Genomic DNA, 18,236 nt, shown 5'->3' on the forward strand with positions numbered 1-18,236 from the left:
TACAAGGAGGGAAAACAGTACACCTCTCTGAACAGTGTCTGGGAGGCTGTGGTTGCTGCTGCACGCAATGTTGATGGTGAACAGATCAAAACACTGACAGAATCCATGGATGGCAGGCTTTTGAGTGTCCTTGCAAAGAAATGTGGCTATATTGGTCACTGATTTGTTTTTGTTTTGTTTTTGAATGTCAGAAATGTATATTTGTGAATGTTGAGATGTTATATTGGTTTCACTGGTAAAAATAAATAATTGAAATGGGTATATATTTGTTTTTTGTTAAGTTGCCTAATAATTATGCACAGTAATAGTCACCTGCACACACAGATATCCCCCTAAAATAGCTAAAACTAAAAACAAACTAAAAACTACTTCCAAAAATATTCAGCTTTGATATTAATGAGTTTTTTTGGTTCATTGAGAACATGGTTGTTGTTCAATAATAAAATTAATCCTCAAAAATACAACTTGCCTAATAATTCTGCACTCCCTGTATATATCCCTAATACCTTCTATACTAAATTGAACCAAATCTTCTCCAAATAGATTTGGAATTCCAAGAAACCAAGAATAAAATATGCTACATTACAGCTTCTGCAAAGATATGGTGGAACAGATCTACCTGCTCCAATAATTTTTGTTAAAGCTGTTAAAGCTTGAACAAGATAGAGGACTGGATTAGAAGACCCCCTCACAAACTTTGGGTTCCTATTTAAGAGGACATTCTGCGATACCAGCTACGTCACATTGTTTTCACTGATCCAGCCACTCCGACACCCGGTACAATATATAATACCTTTATATCTGAAACCCGGAGAATTTGGAGTATTAGAGATGTGCGTGCATTGTGCTCCCCCTTCCCATCCCCCCTACTTCAGATTAAAGATCTACTCTATGATACTAACGTTGAATATAATAGTACCATACCAAAAGAGATTAAACTCAAGGTTTCCACTATTGACTCTATAACAGAGGATGGGACGCTTCCCACTATCAAAGCTTTGTCTGAACGACTAGGCTGTCAACTCCTTTCTCCTCTACTGTATAATAAACTAATACTCTCTTGCAAACAGCTCATACAGAGAAATGACTCTCAGAGAACACTAACAAAATTTGAAACTACCCTGACCCAATTTAAAACACTGAAGAAGGTAGTGTTGACTCTTAGTAAACTTTTGCTCTCCCCACCCGCTAATTTGAAACTCCCCTTTGTTACAGCATGGGAAAAGGACCTGGACAAAGAATTCTTAGAAGAGGACTTGCGTAAACTCTTCTTAGCTCCCAAGCAATCTTCTAAATGCATAAGAATGCAAGAGTCTGGATATAAAATCCTAACTAGATGGCATTTAACCCCAGCAACACTAAACAAATACAACTCTAATTATAACCCTAATTGCTGGAAACGATAAGTAGAGAAGCCACGGCACTCCAATGGATCAAATTAAATTCCTTTTATTACACCTTATGCAGCGACGTTTCAACCAAGCGGTCTTTATCAAGCTCACGGTCTTTATATGAGCTTGATAAAGACCGTTTGGTTGAAACGTCTCTGCATAAGGTGTAATAAAAGGAATTAAATTTGATCCACTGGAGTGCCGTGGCTTCTCTACTTATCGTTGGCAACTACGGGAACCCCTGGACCAGGATCCAACGCTGCAGGCACCACCACACACTGGAATTACTGAACCAACAGTGAGTAGTGCTGGCCTATCTGTTATATTATCCTAATTTCTGGAGATATGGACAACAGACAGGCACATATTTCCATCTATGGTGGACATGCCCACTCATTACCACATATTGGTCATCAGTCCTACCCCCGATTAATCTACTTGCAGGTAAGAATCTTTCATTACTTCCAGATATTTGTAAATAAGTAATAGTGGGGCACTCTCTATAGTATTGAGAACAGTAGGGTTTATTAATAAAATGTATTTAAAAATTGATAAATATCCAATTAATCTATAGTACAATTAATTGTAGCAAAATCAGAAACAGCAATAATATGCAGGATAATTATGCAGGATAATAGTCCATCAATAAATAACCTTCAATAATTCCTATAACTTGGATGGGATACTCGTCATCCAGACCCACAGTAATATTAAATCGTCCACAATGTTAAGAGATATATCAAATGTGATTAAAATACAGCCAGATGTCCTCTAAAAATCCAAGTCAATGTACCAGGTAATCTCCGGTCTATAGCGCAATCAAGCGCTAACAGTATTCAGAGCAGCGTCCCGCTCACTTGTCTGAGACAGCGGCGTAAACCACTGATGAAGGGGTCATTCTTCTAAACCCCGAAACGCGTATGGTATCATCCCCCTGCATTGGAACACATACACACGAATATCTACCTGAGGAGGAGTGGAAGCTGCCGTTTTACAACATCTATTCGCGCGAACAACGCTTGCTGCACGGAGAAAACCACTATCCTTTGCGGGTCCACGTGCACTACTATCGTTGGCGCGATATTACCTGCCAAGAAACAGCCCTTGAGACCGGGGCGCCCAATTACACAAGAAGCACACCGCGTCGAGGGCAAGAAAATCCACTGAAGTCCTCCCAGTAAGATCGTGCTAGTTTTATGTGGAATATTTAAAGAGAGTCAGCGATCGCATTATTCAAATGATACAGCGGGACGCCGCTGTCTCAGACAAGTGAGCGGGACGCCGCTCTGAATACCGTCAGCGCTTGATTGCGCTATAGACCGGAGATTACCTGGTACATTGACTTAGATTTTTAGAGGACATCTGGCTGTATTTTAATCACATTGATATATCTCTTAATATTGTGGACGATTTAATATTACTGTGGGTCTGGAAGACGAGTATCCCATCCAAGTTATAGGAATTATTGAATGTTATTTATTGATGGACTATTGACGGAGACTCTTTTTAGCAACACTGCGTTATGAGATCTATTGTACGTCTAATTATCCTGCATATTATTGCGGTTTCTGATTTTGCTACAATTAATTGTACTATAGATTAATTGGATATTTATCAATTTTTATATACATTTTATTAATAAACCCTACTGTTCTCAATACTATAGAGAGTGCCCCACTAATACTTATTTACATATTTTGATTTCTGTCAGATTGGGTGTTATCTGTCAGTGGGTGCACCTCAAATTGATTACTTGTCACCCTTGTGCGACATATCTCTAGCTTTACTTCCAGAGATTTGCCTGTTACATTTATTCCCAGAGAAACTCCCTAAACATACACAAACTAGTAAAACACCTCCTTGCAGCTGCCAGAATACTAGTCCCCACTTATTGGAAGTCAGACTCTCCCCCAACGCTCAGACAGTGGTTGGAAAAGGTTGACACACTGTTCCGTCTGGAGGAGCTGGCAAGTTGGGAGACTAAGACTTACACCTTCTTCAAGAAGATTTGGTACCCTTGGGCTAAATTTAGATGCTTCCCTATCTGAGAGTTGATGATGTGCCAATAGAGAGGGAGATACTTACAGTTATTTGTCTTTCCATTTGGTATTAGCCTACAGCTTACGGTATCTTCTCACATGCTCCCCCATAGACTATTTAGATAGGAGACTAATGGTAAAGAGACACATCTTTGTAGCCTTTACTTCCCCCCCTTTTTTATCCCTGATGTTAACCAACTCACTTTTCAGTATTGATAACTTCGGATTACTGAATTATCCGCATATGTTGCTTTTCCATCTCAATTCATTACAGAGGTCACTATTACTGTACTAATGTGAATGTAGTATTGTAGTGATAAATATGTTTATTTTGTATTTACCAGACAAGACTGTAAACCTCTGTTGCTGGATGATTAAAGCTGTACAATGTGTAAGAAATACTGTAACAATACGGTCGTATTGTTACTCATGTTCTTATAATCTATATATAAAAGAACTTTGAAAAGAAAAGAAGACTGGTACAAGGAGGTTAGAATGAAACAATGAATGGAGGAACTCAAAGCTCCGACAACTGAGATCATGTGATATAATTGGAATGCTTTCCAATTGTCCACCACTTATCTTTCTCTTCAAATATAAAGCTTGCCCGTGAATCAGGCTCTCCTCCCCATTCTCCTTTGCTTCACTCTTATAGTGACACAACAATAACTAATCTTACTCTATTAAAGATCCATTCCATTTTGGCAGATCATTTTTATTGCCCTCCATGGCCCCCATTCCCTACTAACTCCTCCATTTTTGCTTCCTTTCCTCTTTCTTGTTACTTGTATAAAGTTTGGTTTTTATTGTTTTAGGTTACCGTAAGGCATATTGCTTTAACTGACCACTTACAGGTCGCTTTTGCTGTACTTTCTCTGGACACATTGTTGTATATCTGGATGTCTGGTTGTTGGTGTACATTTGTTTCTTCTACAAATGTTTTACTAACAAAATTAATAAAAACTTTTAATCTGAAAAATGTGTACATGTAGGAAGTGTCCAAGTAAAAAACCAGATGCCATAAATTAGATGCCACTCCAGAGGAGTACTGTTTCTCATTGAAGAGATGCAAGATAATATTTGACTCTATCTAATGTGTCCAGTATGGGTGAAAAGAAGCTACTTCTAGTGCATTGATTCTCATTTGCTGGCCACAAGAAAAGAAAACATTCTACTACCCAAATACAAGTGGAAATGGTCAATGGGACTGAGCCACTGAATATGTGTGGTCACCAGCACTTGACTTAATTAGGTAGACGTTCTGAGAGGGAAACTAAAGAACAGCATAAGAAGTAAGTAACAGCAATATCTAGACACAAAGGCATTTTTTTTTTTATTATTCCAGTTGCAGACCTTGGCTGCTTGTCCATGGACACTATGAATAGCTGTTTTTAATGTTGTTCATAGGAACAGAGCAGGGTACTTTCTGGCTGGATGAAATGCCTCAGATGCAGCTTGAGGGGTACCATTAATCACTGAAGAGACACATTGCCATATGCAGGCAATGCTCAGTGGGAAACCATAAATTGCTTTGCGTACAGAAAAGGCAACCTGCTCTGTACTAGGCTATGTTCACATCTGCGTGGAGGCTCCGCTAGGAGCCTCTATCACAGAGTTCATTAAAAATATAGAGAGAAAAGTTCTGCCTGCAGTACTTTTTTCTCCACTAATAAAATGTTCTCCCGAACAGAAACTGAACGCGTGCCATTATAGTCAATGTGATCTGTTCATGTCAGTTATGTGCCGAATAACAGAGCAGAAGAACAGAAAATTATAGCTCTGATGTGAACACAGCCTAAAGTGCAAGAAACCCAAAAGAGCTGTCTACAGATGGGTGTCTATGGTTTGGCTGGTATGATTTTATCTGCATACTCTTTTGCTATGGAGCATTGCCTGAAAAATAATTCTCCATAAACTGCCGCATCTCTTCAATGAGAAATAGAACCCGGCTGAAACTACATTTAATTCATACTATCCATCCACCTGCACCCTGTTTTGTATTGATGAGAGGAATGTACTCCTGAAACTCTCTGGTTTGGCTGATATATTATCTAAAAATTGGAAAGAAAAGACTGGGCACACCTAAGATATTGGGAGCTAGTATTTATTGGGATAAGGTAGTAAAATATTAACGCAAGTCCAATACGTATATAATGGTGATCTAAAATTATAGGGTTCTGCCTAGGTTAGGCAGTGATCAACAACAATTGATCCACGTACTGATGGTTGGAACGGAGCTAGGTCGGTACCTCACAAGGGGTATTGTGGTCCGACAGCCTAACTTCGAACACACCACACGTGGATACCTGGAGCTAATGAAAATGTGGCCACAAGCAATATAGTATGATAAAAGTAGTAAATGTACAATATTAATAGCGCTAATAATATAAAATCAAATCAAATACCGAGAGGATCAAATGCGAGCATATAAGTAAATCATTGCATGAGTCCGCTTGCCCTAACAATATCCAAATGTAGCAAATGGGGTCCCACAGTTGGTAGATTTTAAATATCGGAGTGATAGTTATATGCAGTGATTTGTCCCGTCACTGACTTGGCGGCGTCCCGCTTACAGTCAGGAATGGATCCAAGAAAGAAACAGTAGTAAGTACAGGAACGCTCTTACCAGTGTTGGAGGGTTCTCAGGATGACAGAGACACCTCTGCCGTCTATCGGAACCTAATCCCGGGTATTACGTAGCGGTCCGGTGACTCCCGTATTACGTAGTATGGGTCACCTGTTTGCAGTGAGGTTCTTGCACGAGGTCCCGCTCGATTGAATCAGCTGGTCTGACCCCCCAAGTACACATCCTATGCGAGTGCACCGCATTGATCTTTTGTAAGGAACAACTCTGCAACCATTCACGAAGAAACAGCCGGTCTGAAACCTCTACCCGAAAAGCTGAGCCAGTACAGCTGATTCAATCGAGCGGGACCTCGTGCAAGAACCTCACTGCAAACAGGTGACCCATACTACGTAATACGGGAGTCACCGGACCGCTACGTAATACCCGGGATTAGGTTCCGATAGACGGCAGAGGTGTCTCTGTCATCCTGAGAACCCTCCAACACTGGTAAGAGCGTTCCTGTACTTACTACTGTTTCTTTCTTGGATCCATTCCTGACTGTAAGCGGGACGCCGCCAAGTCAGTGACGGGACAAATCACTGCATATAACTATCACTCCGATATTTAAAATCTACCAACTGTGGGACCCCATTTGCTACATTTGGATATTGTTAGGGCAAGCGGACTCATGCAATGATTTACTTATATGCTCGCATTTGATCCTCTCGGTATTTGATTTGATTTTATATTATTAGCGCTATTTATATTGTACATTTACTACTTTTATCATACTATATTGCTTGTGGCCACATTTTCATTAGCTCCAGGTATCCACGTGTGGTGTGTTAGAAGTTAGGCTGTCGGTCCACAATACCCCTTGTGAGGTACCGACCTAGCTCCGTTCCAACCATCAGTACGTGGATCAATTGTTGTTGATCACTGCCTAACCTAGGCAGCACCCTATAATTTTAGATTACCATTATATACGTATTGGACTTGCGTTAATATTTTACTACCTTATCCCAATAAATACTAGCTCCCAATATCTTAGGTGTGCCCAGTCTTTTCTTTCCAATTTCTGCTTTTTCTAACAGCGGGGTGACGCTGTTAGACTGAGAGCACCCTTGTGTGGGGGTATCAACTATCCTGTGCGTCCAACTAACCTACCATTATGATATATTATCTAATTCGCATATTTTATGGAGAAGAAACACATGCAGGTAATGTGCCAATTTTAGCTAACAATGCATAAAACTGATCTAATAATAAATCTAAAAACTGCCAAAAGTAAACAATTTTTAATAAATGAAGCATGTGATCTGATTCTCTGCTATGGACATCACTGCAATTTTAATGCATAATAGATAAAGTTAAAATAAGGCTTCAAAAGACCTGGGTAATTTAGGAGATTTACTCGCTCTTGTAATCTTTGGAGATTTCTTGGCTGCCCAGTCATCACTTAACTCGATGTCACTGGAGTCAGAACAATTACAGCTGTCAATAACTGTAGAAATCAAACCATTGCTGTAGATTTCATCTGGCAAAACAGAAAAAGAGTACGGAATTTTTCAAGGAAAAATATTTACACAAACCGATCCCTACACAGAGAAACAAGGAAACACTTCCCAAAAGAAAAGATAGGTAATGTTTTCATTCTTTCCCATATTAAGTTCAATTTTGTTTTTTGGTGAATAATAATAGAAGGGGGAACATAACTTCTAAAGGTGAGTTAAAGACTATGTATGCCTTTGGGGGAAATTTTTATTACTGCATTGTACTTATTTTGAGCTAAAAAATCTTTTTTTTTTTCTTCAATTGGTCATTATTAAAAATTTTGAACCCCTGTCTGTGCAGCCTTGAGATTCTCTCACTCTGTTGGTCAGGCAGCTCAGCTGACATCTCCTTATCTCTGACCTCCTAAATACTCATTATAGCTCAATTCTTATCTTATTGTCACGAACCAGCGGGTGTGAACCCACTGTGCCACGTGTCCTACCTCCTCTAAGGGCGTTGTCTAAGTGAACCCCTCGATCTTCACAGTACCCCTGATGGTGGGGATAGACTTTCCCGAGGGGAACACCAGGTCGCTACCTCTTGAGGAGGATAGATACCCGAGGCAGCTGGTCTAGGCGGACCAGGAGGTACCTGAGAAAGGTACCAGAGGTACAGGCGTTGTCAGCAGGCTGAGTCATAACCAGGAGCAACAGTGCAGGACGGAAGGATGAGGCAGATGCGAAGTCAGACAGGCAATAGGTCAGGCAATCCGTGTCGGCTTATCCGATATCAGGAACCTTAGCAGGACACAAGGACCTTGACACTGAGGCATCTGGGAAGGGGGCTGAGCCACTTATATATGTGCAGTAGGGCTAGGATTGGTTGGCGAGGTCACATGATCCAACCCATAAAACACAGGAAGTGACGCGCGCCACCCCTTAAAGGGGTTGTCAGAGTTATGGGAAAAAATATATAGCACTGTAAATCTGATGAGCAGCAATATATAACTGAGCCAAGCAAGTTTTAGGTAAAAAAAAAAAAAAAAAAAAATATATATATATATATATTTTTTTTCCCCTCATTTCCCTGGTTCTCTTCTGGCCCTTTGTTTACCTGCAATAACAACAATCTCTGCCCCTCCCCCTGCTCTGCAAAGGGAGTGAATAAGTCTGCCCTGAGTGACATGTCTGCCTGCTGGGAGACTCAGCAGCATGTTGTATGTGTAGGACTACAGGTCCCAGCTGTACAATGACACTGCTGATACACACAGGATCTTCCCCCTACCTGTTGTGCAATGCTCTGCAGAACTTCTCTGTCAGTTCTTGTGCCCAGCATTTGTCTCCTCACTGCCTGCAGCTACTCAGTAAAGCCTTCAGCCCTGTGTCTGTGCTCCTGAAGGGGTTAATCTTTCCTGAAGTATCCAGTGGGAGGGAGACACAGGGCAGAGAGCAGCAGCAGACGGCAGAGCAGGGGGGCGTGGCCAGCACAGTGACGTCTCATGTACAGCTCTCTTAGACTTGTGCACGAATCATTATCAGAGCAAGGAGAGAAGAGACATCACAGGTCATGTGACTCTTAGTGAAATCTGAGAAAGGAGCAACTGCAGATGCATAAGTGCATGGCAAAGCTGTTACATTTGATTAGTTAAAAACATATAAAGAACAAAAAAATAACTCAGACAACCCCTTTAAAGAAATGCTGCAGGAAACAAGCAGCAAGCATGCTGTGGCCAGGGCTGAAAGGAAACAATGGCAGATCACCACTGAACACTGCGCCCGGGACCGCGGTGGTAAGCAGGGGAACAGAGGCGCAGAGCAGCCGCTGTTACATTAATAAGAAAGTGGCTTAAATAAGTGTTTAAAACCTTTCAGTTTATGACCTTTTAGTAGGTTTTTATTAGATGACCTTGACACAGTGAAAAATAAAGTACTATTCACACAGCTAGACAAACTATTAAAAGGGTTGTCTGGGTTCAGAGCGGATCCTGGACTGAACATCTTCACCCATTCAGCCAGTATGAGTGGAGCATTGGGGCACTTCATTTTGCATTGCGCAGGGTAAGGGCTATTTTATTTACATTTTTACACTGCTAGGCGGAAGCTTCTGCCTAACAGCGATCCCAGTGACGTCACCAACACTAATGGGCGGTCTACAGTGCTGCCCTAGGCGGTTTTACAGGTTAGGGCAACGCTAAAGACTGCCCATTAGTACCGTTGACATCACCAAGCTCCCATAAAGAGACCCGGTATGTCACTGGATCTAAAGAGAAAAAAAAAAAAAAAGCCCTTGCCCTGCGCTGTATTGCTCCACTCATTCATGTTGAAGAAGAGGTTACGTCCGGGTTCAGCACTTTGTAACAGAATGGCTCAATATTTCTAATAAAGACCAATTGAAAAAAATTATTATTTTTTTGCCCAAAATGAGTAAACAGCAATCATAAAAAAAAATTGCCCTAAAAGGTGTACATAGCCTTTTAACTTTGAGCCCTTCCATGTTCAATTACTATATTCTCAACATATCACTATTGACTTTTACACTTACTCCCCAGGACAGAAATATGCGATTGGCTTAAATGTCTAGCTAAAATTCAGTATATTTTCTCAAAAAAGCCACATTTATTGCATCTTGGACACTTTCTCTGCCTTGCCTGATAAGGAAGGGGACAGAAGGGAGTTGTCACTTAGCAGTGGAGGTGGCATGGCTTAAGGCTTACATTGTACAAACCTTGACCAGACAGTATAGATGCACCAAATTTATCATCCAGCATCAGCCACAGTGATAAATCTGGTGTATTTATAGGCTTTCTAGTCTAAGTATGTGCTTAGAGACCATTAGTAAATCTTTCCCAATGTACTGCAGTCAACGATTATTCCAAATACGACTAGAATGGCATGTTGCATATCCTAAAAGTGTGGATGTGGTTGGAACCCAATCAGAAGAGAATGTGGTCGCATATGGATTGCAGCACATTCATGGACCAGCAGATGTGTCACCATCTGTCATTTTCTGTAAGGTTACTTTAATGTGATATAACAAGAAACACATTCTAGGAGACAGCTTAGAAGTATAAAAAAATACAAAAAAAAACAAAAAAAAATTACCTGTTTTTCCATCTGTTTTAGGATCCATGATAACAAACTCAGGGCGCAGCTTGCTAATCCTACGCCCTTTGAGAACAGGTACCAATCCACCCAGGTATTCCAAATAAAGTGTGTAGCATGGACCCCCAACCTCTGGGTCATCCTCTGTCCTCTTCATAGTGCAGTGTAACCTCTCATTTCCTGATGTTGGGTAACTGACGAAATCCCGCATATTATTGGGGTCAGGTATGGGAGGCTAGAAGGGATGTAAACATTTATACACACTGATTAAATATAATCACCAAATAAGAAATATAATGTAATCAGGAAGAATTGATAGCTGTCTTACTAACCAGTTTTATATCATTATATTTTTCCCTAATTGTTTTATGTATTGCAGATTTAGTATATTAAACACTACAAAACAAATCAGTAAAATTCAAATTAACGCAGATATTTTGAAATGTTAAAGATCCAATTTTGGCGCAACTAGACAAAAATCTTGCGTAAGGTGGCTTTACAAAACAGGCATCAGGAATGTTGGATTTCAACATATAATATTGTTTGTTCCTGCCAGAAATATCTGCCAGTGGCTTATCCCTCCCTTTCCGCTGACATACACTTGCACACTTGGCAGAGCATGCAGGTGTATGGCGGAGCTGAGCATTTGGTTTACAGCCACCTTATGTGCTACGTTTAGTCAATGCAAAGCTTACCAGTTACAATGTAAGCAGACTGTTTGGTTCAAACCGCAACATACCTGCTTCTCTTATGGATAGATTATGTATTTGTTTTAACACTTCCTCACTACCATTAGTTGGTATGAAAAAAACACATCTTTTGCATGAAACATTTTAATTATCTTGATACAACAGCCTGAAAGTTGGACAACATGTAAAATAAAAAGGGGTTGTGTAGCTGATTTTTTTAAATTGGGTCAGAATGGCATAAAGAGAAAAAAAAAAAAAAAAAAAAAAACATAAAAAGATATGCGCCTCAACAATCCTCCATTGCAGTGCCTGGTCCCCAAGACTCTCCGCTTCCCATTCCCTCTCAAAATGCAGGAAATGGACGCCCAGCCAGGTTACCTCTGCAGCCAATGACTAGCTGAGCATGTATTTCCTGTGTGTCAAGGCAGGACCAGCAGGATCAGGAAGTGGAGACCAGTGGCCACCTTATAAGCATCGTTCTGAGTGGTGAGGGATCAATGAGGTGAGTTTCACTTGTTATGCCATTCTAATCCTTTGAAAAATATATATCTGTTGGACAATCCCTTTAATAAAAGAGACAATGAAATATTTATAAACAGTAATTCAACAGTCATCAGATTTTGGGGGTGGAAAGGGTGAGAACAAAGGAAATAGAGACAGAAAACTGACTCGTATCACAGGAGACAGTTATCCAGTGACCAGCTAAAGAGGATCTCTTACAAGAACCTGTCTGTAACCACAAATCTAATTAGTTAAGTAAATTATTTTTAGCAAATAGAATTATTACAATATATCAGGAACTTTTTAGACTATGTCCAACCTGGTGGTTCTTCTTATATTACGGAGAGAAAATCACACTGGTGACGACTAAAAAGAAAAAATATGAAGACATTTCATTTATTTTCTACTGAAACTAGAGGGCAGCCAAGCAGGTAAACATTCAGAATTACCTTAATGGTAGATATAAAGGCGGTGGTGAGGTAAGAGCAGAGACGAGGAGGCAGGGAGAGTTTGGCGATATCTTTGTCATCACGGAGAGAGCTGGCAATTGCTTGCTGGCAGAGAAGTTGCAAATTAGCGACTCTGTGCTCCACCCGAACAACATAGAGTGCTGGACCAGAAGCCAGGAAGAGGCGAGAATCTCTGTGGCCCCAACAGATGGAAGTGATTGGACGCTAAAGAACACAAGTGACACGGCAGTTAGTTTGTCTACATCAGAAAGTGTCTTGCTGTTAAAACCCTTAACTGAATTCACTATGTCTACAAACTGGTTTAGGCTACTTTCACATCTCAGGCATGTCTGATCAGGCCGGCTGTTTTGGCATAAACTTCTCTTCCAGAACAGCCTGCCAGATATTTTCACCGGAGATATGAAAGCAGCCTAAGCATCATACAAAATATTTCAAACTCAAAATCAATAATTCCTATTAGAAGGAATTGACATTATCTGCAGGGAAAAGTTTAAGTGATGATCCACATGTAAAAATCCATGAAACAATGAATAGAAAGCAGGGGGCGTGCACAGATCTAATAGGGCCAAGAGCAAAAGGGCCCCAAAGCACTACTCAGTTTCCCAGTACACATAAGACAATCACTCCCAAGGCAACGGAAGTGCAATGATCCAGAAGTCTAACAAATTTATGTTTTTTGTTGGGGGTTTTATTAACCCTTTCTACCCCGGGCCAGTTTTCACCTTGCTGCCCAGGCCATTTTGTGCAAATCCGACATGTGTTACTTTCTGTGGTAATAACTTTGGAACACTTCTTTATCCAAGCCATTCTGAGATTGTTCTCTCGTGACACATTGTACTTCATGATAGTCATAAATTTGAGTCAATATATTTCACCTATATTTATGAAAAAAAAAATCACAAATTTACAAAAAAAATATTTAAATTAGCAATTTTCAAAATTTCGATTTCTCTGCTTTTAAAACCGAAAGTGATATCTTATAAAATATTTATTACTTAACATTCCCCATATGTAAATGTAATTTTATTTTTTTATGATGTTAGAAGGCTTAGAATTTTAGAAGCAATTCTTTAAATTTTTAAGAAAATTTCCAAAACCCTCTTTTTAAGGACCAGTTCAGGTCTGAAGTCACTTGGTGGGGCTTACATAGTGTAAACCCCCCATAAATGACCCCATTGTAGAAACTACACCCCTCAAGCTACTCAAAACTAATTTTACTAACTTTGTTAACACTTGAGGTGTTCCACAAGAATTAAAGGAAAATGGAGATGAAATTTCAAAATGTCACTTTTTTGGCAGATTTTCAATTTTAATCAATTTTTTTCTTTAACACGTCGAGAGGTAACAGCAAAACAAAACTCAATATTTATTACCCTGATTCTGCGGTTTACAGAAACATACCACATGTGGTTGTAAACTGATGTAAGGGCACACGGCAGGGCACAGAAGGAAAGGAACTCCATATGGTTTTTGGAAGGCAGATTTTGCTGGACTGGTTTTTAGACATAATGTCCCCTTTGAAGCCCCCCTGATGCACCCCTACAATAGAAACTCCCAAAAGTGACGCCATTTTGGAAACTATGGGATAAGGTGACAGTTTTATGGGTACTATTTTGGGGTACATATGATTTTTTATTGCTCTATATTACGTGTTTTGTAAGGCAAGGTAACCAAAAAATGGCTGTTTTGGCACCATTTTTATTTTTTACAACATTCATCTGACCGGTTAGATCATGTGCTATTAGTTTTACATAATAAAGCATTTAAAAAAAAAAATTGAAAAAAATGTTTTTGTGTCTTTTCTAAACGTCTTTTTTTTTCTTCTGACGATCGTGCACGGGCTCATTTTTTGCAGGAAGAGTTGACGTTTTTATTGCTACCATTTTTGGGTACATATGATTTTCTGATCATTCATTATTACACTTTATGGGGCAAGGTGACCCCAAAATTTGTAATTTTGGCAGTTTTTATTTATTGATTTTTACAGGGTTCACCTGAGGGGTTAGGTCATGTGATATTTTTATAGAGCAGATCATTATGGACATGGCAATACCTAATTTGTATACTTTTTCTTATTTATGTTTTACACAATAGCATTTTTTAAACAAAAAAATTATGTTTTAGTGTCTCCATAGTCCAGAGCCATAGCTTTTTTATTTTTTGACAGATTGTCTTAAGTAGGATCTAATTTTTTTCAAGATAAGGTGACTTGGTACTATTTTAGGGGGCATACACCTTTTTGATTGCTTGGTGTTGACATTTTTGTGATGTAAGGTGACAAAAATGGCTTTTTTGATACAGTTTACCAGTATTTTTTACGGTCTTCACCTGAGGGGTTAGGTCATGTGATATTTTTATAGAGCTGGTTGTTACAGACACGGCGATACCTAATATGTATATTTTTTAATAATTTCACTTTAACACAATAATAGCATATTTGAAACAAAAAAATTATGTTTTAGTGTCTCCATGTTCTGAGAGCTATAGCTATAGCTTTTTTTGACACAGTTTTTATTTTATTTTTTTATGGTGTTTATCGGACGGGGTGGATCATGTGATATATTTATAGAGCCGGTTGTTACGGACGCGGCGATACCTAATGTGTGTGTTTATTCTTGTTTTTTTAAACTTTATTTCTGACTAACTTTTGGGGGTCTGATCCCCTGAGCAATGCATTACATTACATCTGTATTGTAATGCATTGCCTGTTAGTGTATTACACAGAGTAATACACTAACAGGTTGCCTAGGAGACACAGCCTGAGGCTGGATCTTCTGGGCACCCATAGAAGGCAGGTCCCGATGCCGTTCAAGACATTGGGCAGCCTCTGCACGGCATCGGGTCCCCGCCACAGCAGCGCAGGAACCCGATGAGCTGACCGCGACATAGAAGGGGTTTGCTGCGGGTCAGGGAGCCCATCGGGTTTTCACCAATGCCGGAACATACAGCAGGGGTCCGGCTAACGGGAACAGCCGGTCCCCTGCAGCTGATCGGGCGGGTGCAGCTCCTGCACCCGCCCGATCAGCGCGCAGTAATAGTACTGCGCTGGGAGGAAAGTCACATCCCGCTGCGCCGTACTATTATGTCACTGGGCGGGAAGGGGTTAAAAAGGAGTTGTCCAGCCTTTTTAAAGCTATGGCCTATCCTCAGAATAGAACATCCATAGCTGATGGGCAGGGGTCCGGCACCACGCACTCTTTTCAATCAGCTTCTCTATGTAGGCCCATTGCTGGAAGTCTGTGCTGGAGCTACAGAGCAGCCTCAACATTGTAGTAGTCAGCGCATGTCACTGCAACACTGCTCCCATTGAAGTCAATAACACTAGTGCTGCAGTAAAGAGCGCCATCCACTACAATGTTCATGGTGCAGTGCAGTTCTGAAGACAGCTACCAAAGCAGCTTATCAGTGGAGGTGTGGGGTGACAGACCTGTATCCTGAGGATAGGCCATCACTCAAAGGCTGGACAACCCCTATAAAGGAGACAAAATTTCAATTTGTAATAAAATAAAAAAAGTCAGCCTCCACCTCACCTACTGTATTTTTCGCTTTATAAAACGCACCGGATAATAAGACTCACCTAGGTTTTTGTGGAGGAAATTAAGAAAATACAATATTTTTAAGCAAATGGTGTGCTTTTGGTGGGTTTTGAACTAATGGGAGGTCTGTGGATGGTGCACTGTTATGGGGGATCTGTGGTTGATACACTTAATGAAGAGCGTGACTGAGTGAATGACGTGCGCTTCCGGCCTGCCCGCTGTGTGCATAGTGAGTACTGCAGAGAAGCGATTACAGCTAGTTTAGCAAAGCAGCACTGCTAGGGACTGCTGCATACACTTTATATGTGATGGCTGTTCTGACCGGTGGCCTGGCTTAATGAAGCTCAGCGACTGCGCCGGGCCCTGCTACTACCCAGATAGCGCCCCTGTTTACATGTCACTGGCACATTGCAGGCCGCTATGCCAATGCAGCACAGCTCGGCCTGAGATGTGCTGGCCATGTAATACTGCTCTATTTGCTTTATAAAGATGCACGGCCACTTTCCCAGCACTTTTAGGGGGGGGGGGGGGAGTGCATCTTATAAAATGAAAAATACAGTACTTTATCTGACTTCTATGTCATAAAAAGTAGAAAAGGTGCTTCATAATTATGTCACTCATTCTGACCACCATATTTCTCAATGTATTCACACCAGACAACTGATAAATCTGCTTTCCTTCTATTACAAAGCTGTCTGTCTGCAACCACCACTAGGGAAGGGGGGGGGGGGGGGGGGGGGGGGGGGGCTTAGTGCACAGGAATCTATACAGTAAACTTTTAGTGGAATGGAAGCTGAAATCTTTTTGTATTAAGCTTCACCTAGAGTCTGCTGCATAAAAATTCAAGGTTTTCACATTGGGAAGAGGAGAGAGTTCACTATTGGGACCCAAAGCAGTTGTGCTCAGCTTCCATTGAAGTTATGCCACAGATAAAAAGTTATATTCATTTAGATGCCTTAGTTTAAGGATTGTGGTGGGCTTTTCCTAGTGTATCCAACTATGTCAAGAAAATCTAAGTCCTAACGCAAGCGCAGTAGTGATGAGGAAATTACATTATTATACCAAGTTCAAGAACATGCGCATCACAACCCAAGTCACAAGAATGCGTCTTGCAAATAACTATGCAAGTAAGTCTAAGTCCTAACGCAAGTGCAGTAGTGATAAGGATATCACACGAAGTTCAAGAACGGGCGCAACTAATGGAATAGGTGAGATGTCCTAAGTTCTAACACATGTGCGAGAGCGCATAGTAGAGAGCGTGAACCTAGTGTGATAAGTTCACAGGGATGCGCTTGAAAAAGTGGAAAGAAAAGCTAAGTCCAAGCGCAAGTGCAGTAGTAATAAAGAAATCACTATCGTACCAAGTTTAAGAACATGCGCGTTAGAAGTCGATCCCAGAGGAAGAGAGATTAAGTCCCAACGCATGCGCAACAGGCAAAGGGAGGCAGAAAATGTTTCAAGACCTGGCGCATGCGCAAAGAAAAAGAAAGACTATTTTGAAAAAGTTCGCAAACATGCGCAGAATAGAGTGCGACATGAGGAATATCTCAAGTTCTGGCGCATGCGTGAGACCTTGCGGGAGAGAACACGAACTTAGCATCACTAAGGATCAACCAATAAGCAAAAAGAATAGATAGACAAGGGGAGGATTGCTAACCACTTGCCATCTGGGCCATTTGCCCCCTTCCTGACCAGGCCTAATTTAGCAAAACTGACATATCTCACTTTATGTGGTAATAACTTTGGAACGCCTTTACTTATCCAAGTCATTCAGAGATTGTTTTCTCGTGACACATTGTACTTCATGATAGTCATAAATTTGAGTCAAAATATTTCACTTTTATTTATGAAAAAAATCCCAAATTTACAAAAAAAATTGAAAAATTCGCAATTTTATAAATTTCTATTTCTCTGCTTTTAAAACAGAAAGTGATACCTCATAAAATATTTATTACGTAACATTCCCCATATGTCTACTTTATGTTGGCATCATTTTGGAAATGTCATTTTATTTTTTTAGGACGTTAGAAGGCTTAGAAGTTTAGAAGCAATTCTTCAAATTTTTAAGAAAATTGCCAAAACCCACTTTTTAAGGACCAGTTCAGGTCTGAAGTCACTTTGTGGGGCCTACATAGTGGATACCCCCATAAATGACCCCATTGTAGAAACTACACCCCCTCAAGTTACTTAAAACCGATTTTACAAACTTTGTTAACCCTTTAGGTGTTCCACAAGAATTAATGGAAAATAGAGATACAATTTCAAAATTTCACTTTTTTGGCAGATTTTCCATTTTAATAATTTTTTTTCAGTTACAAAGCAAGGTTTAACAGCCAAACCAAACTCAATATTTATGGCCCTGATTCTGTAGTTTACAGAAACACCCCACATGTGGTCATAAACTGCTGTATGGGCACACGGCAGGGCGCAGAAGAAAAGGAACTCCACA

General features: G+C 40.4%; 1 protein-coding gene across 1 annotated transcript in view; it reads right to left on the minus strand.

Annotated features, from left to right (window-relative positions):
• The window catches only part of TULP4 (TUB like protein 4), a 400,386-nt gene that overhangs the window by 17,217 nt on the left and 364,933 nt on the right, over nucleotides 1-18,236 (minus strand). Inside the window, exons 8-10 of the mRNA XM_040429356.1 lie at nucleotides 12,231-12,455; nucleotides 10,592-10,826; nucleotides 7,389-7,533 (exon numbers count right to left, since the gene is read on the minus strand). Of these exons, the coding sequence (XP_040285290.1) occupies nucleotides 7,389-7,533; nucleotides 10,592-10,826; nucleotides 12,231-12,455 (605 nt within the window). The remainder of the gene's footprint in view (nucleotides 1-7,388; nucleotides 7,534-10,591; nucleotides 10,827-12,230; nucleotides 12,456-18,236) is intronic.

The sequence above is a fragment of the Bufo bufo genome, chromosome 4 (genome assembly GCF_905171765.1).
Source record: "Bufo bufo chromosome 4, aBufBuf1.1, whole genome shotgun sequence".
NCBI lineage: Eukaryota > Metazoa > Chordata > Amphibia > Anura > Bufonidae > Bufo > Bufo bufo.